The sequence below is a fragment of the Pistacia vera genome, unplaced genomic scaffold, assembly GCF_008641045.1.
Source record: "Pistacia vera cultivar Batoury unplaced genomic scaffold, PisVer_v2 Contig927, whole genome shotgun sequence".
NCBI classification, from domain to species: Eukaryota; Viridiplantae; Streptophyta; class Magnoliopsida; order Sapindales; family Anacardiaceae; genus Pistacia; species Pistacia vera.
In genome coordinates this window covers 132,157-143,570 of record NW_022196809.1, presented here as the reverse complement: position 1 = coordinate 143,570, position 11,414 = coordinate 132,157, and the positions used below count along the sequence as shown (strand labels likewise).

Sequence of the window (11,414 nt, the reverse complement as noted above, 5' to 3'; positions counted from 1 at the left end):
ACTATGATCGGGCCCGGGCTATTGTTGGAGTAACGAATCAACGGGCCAGTAGACTGGGCCTATTAGTTAACTTTTTAAGCCCAACTACTTAATGGGCTCTACTACGCAAGCCTTAATGGCTAAGGACTCAAACTCCCAATATCCTAAATTAACCATTTAAGGGAAAAAGTCCAAAGTCAAAACTACTCTAAGGCGTAAGACCAAAGCAAACAAAAATCAAGCAAAAAGTTAATTTAACCCTATCTTAATACTTATATCATTTTAGTTCAATTGAATCAATTAAAACAAAAAACAATCTCCACATCTAGGCTCTCTCTCATCTTTAGCTTGGATAGATTTTATTTTGAGTTTCTTCGTTCTCTTTTAAAGAATCTTGACTTAAAGTTTCAACATCAAACATTTAATAATAAAAAGTGTTGGTAATTTTCCATAATTTTCTTATATTAACAAATTAATATTTTAATTGTTTGTTTTCTACCTTATGTCCATCATTTTGATCATTATTTTCTATTAATTTCCATGTCCAAAATACTATGATCTTCGATTTCAATAATCATATGGAACTCAAGAAGCATTATATTTTTAGAGCAGCTAGAGAAGAGAATTTCATTACTTTATGTTGGTTATAAGAATAGATTTACCCTACTGTTTCAGGGACTTACAGGCAGATTGGAAGCGAAGAAGGAAAACTAGGATTAAGAACTAGACAAATACTTGATTACAGCCATGAGATTGAGAAAGTTGGGTTTTGGAGTTATACATATTGCAGGAATAATACTGTGCGTACTAACGGATTTTACTAATCAATGTACTAACCTTTATTAAAATCACACATAGTATCCGTACTATGCACTTGGTACCCGTACTATGCTTTAAGTTAGTACACCAGTTTGTAGAATCCATTAGTACCCATAGCATTACCCTGCCATATTGCAGACATATTGCAGGTAATACTGCAACTGGAAAGTTACATATAACACGAAAAATAAAAGGTTGAAATAACATCAATTATCTAGCCGTCCATCATCAGTAAGAATTTTACATGAACAAGAATTATTTTGTTTAAACAAAGGGAGAACGGTATTTTCCCACCCAAGGTTTGGCGAAAAGGACACTTTTTCATCCGTTAAGCTTCAAAATGACATTTTTCCACCATTCATTAAATTTTGTTAGTATTTTTTTGTTAATATTTGACCGAAAGGACAAAAATACATTTAAATAGTTTATTTCTTATTAGTTTATTATAAATTAAAATTAAGTTAAATAAAAGTCTTTACTCGATTATTTATTAGTTCAAGTGTAAATATATTTTTTTTCTTTGTTTATTTAATTAATTAAGAATATTGATTTTCTATGTTAATTGGTAAAAATGAAAAACATTATAAATTTAGTAGATTATTTAATAATAGTGATGAGATATAGATGACATTATAAATAAATAAATATTAAGGTCATTTAATTTTAAACAATTCCATAGCATTATTCATAATTTTTTAGGTGAGGCTAACTATTTTTCTTTTTTGACTTTTTGGTTAACTAAAAAATAATAAAAAAATGTATAAAGTCAAATATTTAAGGGTATTTTTGTCTTTTCAGTAAAATATTAATGAAAAACATAACAAAACCTAACTAAGGGTGGGAAGTGTCATTTTGAAACTTGAAAAGTGGGAAAGTGTTGTTTTGCCAAACCTTGGGTTAGGAAAATATCGTTCTCCCTAAAAAAAAAAAAGAGTAATGTTACAGTTATAGAAAGGTGTGCACCGAATGACTTGACGAAATCTTAACCGTTGATTCATTATAAGTTAATATTAATCGACGATCATGATTTTGTTACGTTATTCGGTGCACAAATTTCAGTGCACACCCTTTAGTAACTCTATCATTTTCAAAAAAAAAAAAAAAAAGGAAAAGATATGTCCAACGTCTCAGTCACCAATGCAACCAAAAGACATCATCAATGATAAAACCATATCATTAAAAGAACCAATTACACGGGCTATTTTAATCGTTGTTAGGCCCATTCAGCCCATGTAGGTGATGCCATTTTCTAAACGGCTACGATGGCTCTAGAAGACTAAGATCAGGCCCGGGCTATTGTTGGATACTTGGAGTAACTAGTCAACGGGCCAGTGGACTGGGCCTGTTAGTTAACTTTTTTAGCCCAAATACTTAATGGGCTATGCTACATAAGCCTCAATGGCTAAGGACTCAAAACTCCCAATATCCTAAATTAACCATTTAAGAGAAAAAGTCAAAACTCAAAAGTACTCAAAGGCGTAAGACTAAAGCAAACAAAAATCCAGCAAATAATTAATTTAACCCTTATCTCAATACCACCGCCTAATTACAAAACAAGATACCAAGTCAACCACGTAGATGTATATTAGGCGTCGATCTACGAAATAATCGTTAACTCATAACCGTCCATCTCTCTAACCGCCTGACAGAAATCATTATATAAAATCCTTTGTTTTCGTTTATAACTCGGTCATCTTAAAGTTTTCCTCTCTCTGTCTCTTCGGATTCGATGTTCATGGCTTGTTCTTCGAGAGGTACGGCTTCTTCGTTCTTATCCAGAAGTAATCATCATCTCGAGATTGAATTCATAATCCCTTGTGTTTCTGACCAGGTTCTGAGTTTATGATTTTCAATCAAGGTTGGTTAATTTAAAGATCTTTAATTCTCTAATTCTTGTACAGAGGTGGTGAAATTTGTGTCTGTTAAAGAGGTGGTTAAAATCTGTTATCTGTTAAGATCCTTAATTCTCTGGTTCTTGCACATAATTATCAAACGTATGGTTTTATTTCAGCTGTGACTTAATTCTAATATGTTCTTTTTTGAGAATAATATTTTGAAACATCGTGCGGTAAGGGATTCTATCTCTGAGATCGACGCCATGCTTCATGGATGAAGAGGTCAAGACTCTTTTTTGTTTACCTGGACTTTCCTAAATCTTCTGCCGTTGCGCCTTATTTGTTTGAGGTAATTTTTTTTTTCTCTATCATAGAATGTTAAACAATTTATTTAATTAATAGTTTGTTGGCTGATTTCACAGATTATTTGCATTATAAGTCAATTTGCTAATCATGACTCCTATCTTGTACAGAATGATCTGTATATTACACAATGATATTTCTCGATTATTCATGATGCTTCTGAATTTGCTTCCTAAATCGAGTCTTGTTTTGGATATTTAATTGATTGAGTTTGACTTGATCAAAAGATAAACGATCTTTATTATCTTGAGTCTTGACGCAGTTTCGTCTTAAGTCGCAGATTCTTTGTTTAGATAACTTATATGTCAGCTTGAAACGCTATCTTTTTCTTTCTAAATAGTGTTTAAGTTCTAATTATTTTTTGGTGCGTCCGAGAGTTTTTGGACTTATATGTTGGTTATTTTTTTTTTCCCGTTAGGTTTTAGCTGCATGGGGAGGTTCTATGGAGGCAGTGGTTGATGGACATTCTTCAGCCAGTGATGTAGCGGATAATTTGGTTGTATAATCTATTAAAATGAGGAGCGAAATGGGATGAAGCTGTGATGATGGACGCATGAGATGTACTGGGATAAAGAAGCCCTTTTGTAGGGGGTTGAGTCCTGGTTTTGTCATCCGACCTTTGCCATGACAGGTGCGCTTGCATGGCAGGTCACACAAATCTTAATAAAAAATTTGTTTTTGTGGTTTCGAGGGGAGTTCGCACGGGATTGCCCGGGTTCTCTCCTCTGTGTGTTGTGTGTGTGCTTTCGTTGCCTCTATTTCTTTTCATCAAATTTGGTACTACCATCCAAATGCACCACATACATCACATTGTTTGGATTCATAAACTTGTTATTATGTGTACTAACCAATTTGTACTAATCCAAGTACTAACATTGTAAATTTGAAATTTTCAAAAAAAAAAAAAAAAAAAATTTCAAATTTTCAGTGCTAGTACCTAGATTAGTATAAATTGGTTAGTGCACATAGTATTATTCTTCCTGATGCACCTGAGTGGTCGGATTTATAAGCAACATCTCATGGAATTAAGGTTTTGAACACATGCTACGATCGGATCCTGCTGCATTAACTGTGGTCTACTCAAAAGACTTGGAGGTAAATTTCTGCCAAATTTTAACCTTTATACTTTGTCCAATTATGGGAAAAAATGGCATATGACAAATATTAATTCAATTTGAACATTCTCACTTGGGTTGAGTCTCAGTGTGGCATGTCGATCAACATGAGGTTTTGATATCAACCATCTCCCATTACGGCTTACTATGTACTCCAAGACAATCAAATTCTTACAATTTTGTTATCGTACAATATTCTCTAATGATTTTGTCATCTGACAATATGCTCCAAGGAAGTCATCTTATTTTGGTTCTTATTGTTCACTTTGGTACAGTACACCACAGTACCATTGTCATTTGATAATGGGAATGTAAAAGACAGCACCATAGGGTTGTGTGAACCATCTTGCATTTCTTAAGAGTTTCTAACTACAATTTACTATATTTACTTTTGGTTAAATTAAACCTAATTGAATAGCTATTATGTCTTATAAAACATCTTTTTACAAACTAATTGTTATGGAAAACGCCCAAATTGGTATTATTGCAGCTCAATTAAATTCTTAATTGTCTGTGTGAATGTTGCTGACAGTTATGCATCATTGAGAGTGTAAGTTTATGGTTCTTGAAAATGTAGCTTCTAAAATTGCTAGCTTCTGGCTCTTTCAACTGTTATTTTTTCGAAACATATATCAACTATATTGTGTCATCATATTATTTGCTGAATTTCTTTTCGAGCCTAAAGTCTTTGTTCCTGATTCGTCAATGGAAGCATGGGACCTGCAAGAAAAGTTCAGATAGAAGATATAAATCATTAACTGGGGAAGCTGATTTTCTGGCATTAGGATTGTGTTGGAGAAAAAGGGAAGTTGTACGTTACTACATTTACAGATCCGTCAATTTGCTTGGGAGCTTTTGAGTTTTCTAATCTTTCAGATTTTGAAGTTATTTGGGGCCTTGGCAGCGGGTTATATCTTTTGTGATTGAGTCATCAGGCATTTCTAATAAAAAGCTATATGGAGTAGCAGAAGGTTTTTCTTATACGAAGGTTGTTGGGGGCAAGTTAATGGATCTTCTATTCGTAATGAATAACAGATTTATTTTAGCCACTTTATGTTCGCATCTATGGTTTTACTGTTGTTATTGCTCTGTTGCATTTTGACACATTCGCTAATTCATGTATTTATAATCTTATTTCATTTTATACTACTTATTGTGAGAGGTAAATATTTGCTTCCCTTCATTAGTTATGCCTTCTTGTAGCTTTGATTTTTATGTTGTTCGGATATGCTTTGTTTATATAAGTTAGATATGATACACCTCTTGTTAAGATATTTATTTGCCTATTTTTAAATTGTTAGTGCCTTAAGAGAATTTGCTATTACATTTTTTCTCTACGTAATTTTGACTATGTTAATGTGTTCTTATAAAACTAGGCATGAGTGGGGGCACTTTGAACTTCAATGAAAATTTTTACCCGGTTATTGAACTTGCAATGGTCATTAAGTAACAATGGCAGCATTTGGCCATCTTGTTCTTATAATTCTCTGAGGTTCGATGCTTCTTTTTCCTTTGTGAAATGTGAAAAATCGTTTGAATGAAATATAAATTCTTCTTGGGTGCTTGTGATTGTAAAGATCTGTAAGCTCAAAATGGTGAGAGCGCTCAACAGTTCCAGATTTGGGGTTTTGAGAGGATTCTGGTTCGAATCCACTCAGATCTTCTTCTTGTTTTAAGATTATTATTATCTAAAATTTTAATAATATTACCTAATTATACAATAAATTGACGTTTGATACATTAAAATACGGATTGTATTTATATTCCTTAATATTATATGGTTTTTGTTTCTCATGGCTGACTTGGATTTTTTTGGATTCTACTTGGTATATCTGTCTATCCGTTTCCCATCTATGTTGTTCTTTTTTTTTTTAAATTATTCAGGGATATTAGGTCATTTGTGTGTATTTAAACTAATTCTTCAATGTTTTAAAACTATTGGTCAAATATGAGTCAAATTATTTCTATTAATACTTACAGGAGTTTATAGAATTTTTTTACTACTATCTGACAATCTAATAGGGGTTTTCTATATTTTATATTTAATAAAATAGCCTATAGTTTGTCATGGAACAAACTAAAAATAGTAGTGAATTTCTCTAGTAGTAGTGAATTTGAGAGAAAGTTATGAAAATTTATTCTCTTTCTTTTCTTGAGAATTATAAGTTTATATTAATTCCACTTATAAAATTTTGTCAACCAAATCTCCCCACTCAATGATACTCCATTATCAAAAAATACTACATAACAATCATCTCTTATAAATTTCTTTTTTTTTTTTTTTTTACAATTTTAATGTAATAGTTTACAATTGATTAGTTTATAATAGGTTTTATATAAGTCTTTGTATAAATCTTACTAATTAATTGTAGTTTGTAATTGATTAGTTTATAGCAGAATTTACATAGGTTTTGTATAAATTTTACTAATACATAACAAAATCTCTTATAATTTTTTTTTCAATTTTAATGTAATAGTTTACAATTGATTAGTTTATAATAGGTTTTATATAAGTCTTTGTATAAATCTTACTAATTAATTGTAGTTTGTAATTGATTAGTTTATAGCAGAATTTACATAGGTTTTGTATAAATTTTACTAATACATAACAAAATCTCTTATAATTTTTTTTTCAATTTTAATGTAATAGTTTATAATTAATTAGTTTATAATTGGTTTTATATAAATCTCACTAATTAATTGTAATTTATAATTGATCAGTTTATAACAGAATTTACATGAGTTTTGTATAGATTTTACTAATTAATTGTGAATTGAAAAAAGTTTAAAAAAAGAGAGTTGTTGAATTATTACTTTTATATCGTGACATCGTTGGAACCAATCACTTTCTACTTCTATATTCTTTTCAAAAATTTAAATTACCTAATTCAATGATTGATTGGATGAGTGACATTTTTAAAATATAAAAAGATATTGGAGAACCAAAGCATGGCCACAAAAAGCCGAAGGACCGCCCTCTCCCCAACAAATTTTTACTTTAAAATAAATTGGCCAAACAGAACTGATTCTGCTTCACCTGCTATTTTGTCTTGTGTTGTTGTCTCTCATCTCAGCCCTCCATCTTCCAAACGATAAATAATAATAAATAAAAATAGGAGCTGCCAATTGAATAAGTTTGAAGTATTAAAGAGAAAGATGGTTGGACCGGAGAGGCCTCAGTTTGTGCTGTTTGGGTCGTCCATAGTGCAGCTCAGTTTCAGTAATGAAGGGTGGGGTTCAATTCTGGCCGACATATATGCTCGTAAGGTACTTCCGCATCATCATAAACCCTTTTTGATTCTCTATCTTATCTGTTTGTGCTGTACTTGAAGTTTCTTGTTGTGGCTGACAGGATAAGATACAAATAATATTGAAAAGATGGTTTTTGATTCAAAACATGGAAATCATTTTTGACAGGTTTTGTCAAGAACTGTTGAGAGCATTATCCTCGAAACTCTTGTTACTTTTTCACAGGGAAAAATTAGATTTGCGTTTATTGTTTTGCTTCTTTTGTTGTGTCTGTTTAAGTTTGTATTGCCAAATATTGTCTGTGTTTCCTTTCTCTGCCAAGTTTTGTACTGTTGTGTATGTCATCTTATCTTAGCCATTGTTAGTGGTGGAGTCCACATTTCTTGACATACTGTTCTTTATTTTTCATTGGGACTTAAGTCTATAGATTAATCATGTTTGTATACAAAGTAAGGATGCATTGCATGCACCAGAAATATTTCTGAAATTAAAAACACATTATCTGCCCAACATACCATAATTTGATACAGAAGGAAAGAGGTACAGCTGCTTTTTAGTTAAATTTGTGGTGGTTCCGTAGCACTGACCTTTCAACTTTTTTTCTAATTGAAGTGGGAATTTGTTCATCAAATAAGGGAATTTGTTCATCAAATAATTAATTATAAATGTGTGACTAGTTTTAGAAGTGCACTTTCCAGAGAGGGTAGATAGTGATTAGTGATAACATCCCAAAATTTCCATTATCACTTTTTTTTTTTTTTTTTATAATCACTGGGGTGTTTTGGATTCGTTTGCACGCACTTTAACTAATCTCCCGGAATCCTAAAACTATCAACCGGATAAGAACCCCAGTGGCCGCCCCTATTAGTGTTTGAGAGGACTCGAACTAAAGAGCTCATAGAACCTTCTTTTGCTCTTTTATCATCAGGTCAGCCAGTGATGGTTTCCATTATCACTTCACTGTTAGAAACTTCTGTTTTAAAGTATTATAAATTTCATTTAACATTTTTTTTCTCTTTGTTAACTGCGACCTGATGGAGCACTATTCATTTCTTAGAAGTACAACTGATTTTGAGCTTCATGTGTTAGGCAGACATACTTTTGCGAGGATACTGTGGTTGGAATTCAAGGCGTGGCCTACAAGTACTAGAACAAATTTTTCCCAAGGTAATTAGAGAGTAGTTTTTCTCAGAAAACCCTAGGGGTTGGTTGAACTTAATTTTGAAAGCATAATATTTATAGACCCTTTATGTAAACCTTGTTATTTAAATATAATTTAGGTATTCTAAACTCAAAATAAACCCCTTTCTTATCACAACTAAGTAAGCTTCAGTCCAGTCAAATCTATTATTTAAATATATCAATTAATTTATTGAAAAAAAAAAAAAAAAAATTGGACCTCTTCTGCTATGTAGTGTATAGATCAAATGGTGGTTAACTGTATATATACTGAATAGCTTTCTTACCAACTCAACTATCTAATTAGCAAGAACATGTTTAGTTTGATCTAAAAGTTGCATAGGAATCATGATATCCCTAACAGAGTTAAGGATGAACTTTCTGATTTGACAGAAACTTGATATGGGGTCTCTTCTGTTTTCTTGCAAAGGATTCCAGATTCTAGTGTGATTTATCCTTTTTTTTTTTTTTTTTTTCTTTTGCGCATATTGGCATTAACATCTAATGTAATGTTGTAATGTTACAATCAATCAAGGAAGCTTCTGTACAACCTGCGTTGGTTATAGTATATTTTGGTGGTAATGACTCCATGCACCCTCACCCTAGTGGCATAGGCCCCCATGTTCCCTTGCCTGAGTATATCGAAAACATGAGGAAGATCGCTCTACATCTCAAGGTAATCTTGCAAAGTCCAGCTTTGATCAATACTTTGTTAATAGAATGAAAATTCTCAAGTGCAAACAATCTGGTTCATTTTAAAATCAGACTTAAATTTTCTAGCTCAGAGCTTTATTGTGAGTCTTTTGTAGTATAATTTGAAGGGTTAGACAATTGGTTCACCCTTGAGCACTGCCTGGTGGAAATTAGATTTCTTCCTCTTGACTATCTTTACTTGATGAATATTCTGATATACAACTTTCTGGTTACCAGAGCCTTTCTCCAACGACGCGCATCATCTTTCTTAGCACTCCTCCTATCAACGAGCAACAAATTAAGGAAACCCTGAGGTGCATCAATGCTTACTTCTGTTTCTTTTTCTTGGTTTCTCTTGCACACTTCTGCTGTAATAGTAATTTCTTAACCTTTAAACCCAGTGGGAAATTTGGAAAAGTAAACCGAACAAATGAGGACTGCCGAGTATATTCAGAAGCTTGTTTGCAGCTCTGCCAGGAGATGGATGTGAATTGCATTGATCTTTGGACTGCAGTGCAGCAACGAGATGACTGGTTAACTACTTGCTTCACGTAAGTGACATTTGCGTCGCGATAATAGTCTCTGATACCACGAGTTCCAATTAGCACCTAGATTTGCTGCCACACGTTGATCTCAAATATTGTTTACATGTTGATTTCTAATGTATATCGATGATGCCAAGTAATGAAGTCTTGCATAAACTGATTGCTTCAGTATGGCTTTTCACTTGGACTGTTGGCTGATTCTTGTACAGGGATGGAATCCACTTTTCACCGGAGGGGAGCAAGATTGTAGTTAAAGAAATTCTGAAGGTCCTGAGAGAAGCAGAATGGGAACCAAGTCTACACTGGAAATCATTGTCCACTGAATTTTCAGAGGATTCACTGTATGATCCAATAGGCCCTGATGCAAAGACCACTATTAACGTATCTGACATGGATGTTGAACGACATATGCAGTGGGAATAGCTCTTAATATGCCCCCATTAATCTCTGCTTAAGCTATTCATATTTGCAGATTATCTTATGCAACCCCTTATTGCTATGTGTTCAATATTATCAAATAAGCAGAGCATAAAATGCCTGCAATGTGTTTGGTTTTGGAAATTATTGTAATCTTCAAGAAAATCTTGTCACTGAACATCTTGAATCACTTCCCGTTGCTGTCATCAGTCATCGTTTGAGCTTCTTGGATATTACGAAGAAAAATAATATTTAGAGTCACATAATCAATCTGGAAAATAAATATCATATAAATAAAAGTGCGAACCTATGTATACAAGCTTTTCATACAAATTAATTCATATAATTTAATAAGGGTAATCATGCATATTTGTCACACTGTTTATTTTAAGTTTACATTTGTAAAACTATTCATAATATTATTCATTTTATGTAAAATAATACTAGATATACAAAGTTTATGTACAACCTCTTATGCCCAATTTGCCGCAATATAAAATAAATGATAAGAGTCAACTAAATAAATATTCAATAAATTTACATGAATAATATGACAATAAAAATATTATAATCAGTTTATATATAGAATTTTGTATATTTAATTTGTACATAAAATCCCTCTAATCTTGTATTCAAGTCTCATCAAGTATTCAGTACTCATCTATCACATTTGTAACTTACATTACCTATTAAATATGTAAAGATTAATTGAAGTGTACTTAAACTGATCTAAAAACCCGGTCACAAAAAAAAATGGAATTTTTCAACTTTATAAAATGAACTAGATTCAAAAACTCCAACATTTTTTTTTTTTTTTAATTAACGTAAGTTTGGATTAAAGAATTATGTAATTTTCAAAATAAAATAATTGTACAATTTGTATTGAATCTCAAATCTCAATACGATTAAATATAATGGCCTAAAAACTGTCATTATTTATGTAGAAAGTATAGTGATAATGGTAATAACCTTCCCATACAAAATTATCGAATCAATTTGTATATATAATCTGGAATCAAATTCATGCATGTATTAGTTTAGTTGCTCCGACTAACTCCGATGGTAAAATGAAAGAGCCGCTAAGCTTTTGGTGGGTGACAGTCAGTACAATAGACCACTATAGGAATTCCAGGCCTTTCTGTATAGAGAAAAATTATGATCAATCCAAGAAATCTCGATTCCTCGATAACAATCATTTGAGGTTTGGAAGTATATGACCA

At 32.0% G+C, this 11,414-nt stretch overlaps 1 protein-coding gene and 1 long non-coding RNA gene across 4 annotated transcripts; both read left to right on the top strand.

Moving 5' to 3' along the window:
* The first annotated feature begins 3,196 nt into the window (after positions 1 to 3,196).
* Positions 3,197 to 5,260, top strand: LOC116120149. The gene is made up of 2 exons (XR_004126504.1): positions 3,197 to 4,091; positions 4,824 to 5,260. It is a non-coding gene; the product is annotated as an uncharacterized LOC116120149 (long non-coding RNA).
* A 1,925-nt stretch (positions 5,261 to 7,185) lies between these two features.
* On the top strand, positions 7,186 to 10,384 carry LOC116120147 (GDSL esterase/lipase CPRD49-like). Of its 3 annotated transcripts, none has more exons than XM_031406083.1 (6): positions 7,186 to 7,378; positions 8,454 to 8,527; positions 9,079 to 9,215; positions 9,470 to 9,546; positions 9,634 to 9,783; positions 9,987 to 10,384. In XM_031406083.1, exons 1-6 carry the CDS (start codon positions 7,335 to 7,337, stop codon positions 10,198 to 10,200), a joined length of 696 nt encoding a protein of 231 aa, XP_031261943.1. In that variant the 5' UTR covers positions 7,186 to 7,334; the 3' UTR covers positions 10,201 to 10,384. The 3 variants fall into 3 exon arrangements, with proteins under 3 accessions (XP_031261943.1, XP_031261942.1, XP_031261944.1); XM_031406082.1 differs by having other exon boundaries at positions 8,450 to 8,527; positions 9,075 to 9,215; XM_031406084.1 differs by lacking the exon at positions 9,079 to 9,215 and having other exon boundaries at positions 8,450 to 8,527.
* Positions 10,385 to 11,414: the final 1,030 nt, after the last annotated feature.

Bases quoted from the DNA above. Each gene is read 5' to 3' on its own strand.
- LOC116120147 (XM_031406082.1), top strand. From the start codon at position 7,268: ATGGTTGGACCGGAGAGGCCTCAGTTTGTGCTGTTTGGGTCGTCCATA. The intron at 7,379-8,449 runs GTACTTCCGCAT...TTCATGTGTTAG, and splicing joins CCGACATATATGCTCGTAAG to GCAGACATACTTTTGCGAGG. The intron at 9,216-9,469 runs GTAATCTTGCAA...TCTGGTTACCAG, and splicing joins AGATCGCTCTACATCTCAAG to AGCCTTTCTCCAACGACGCG.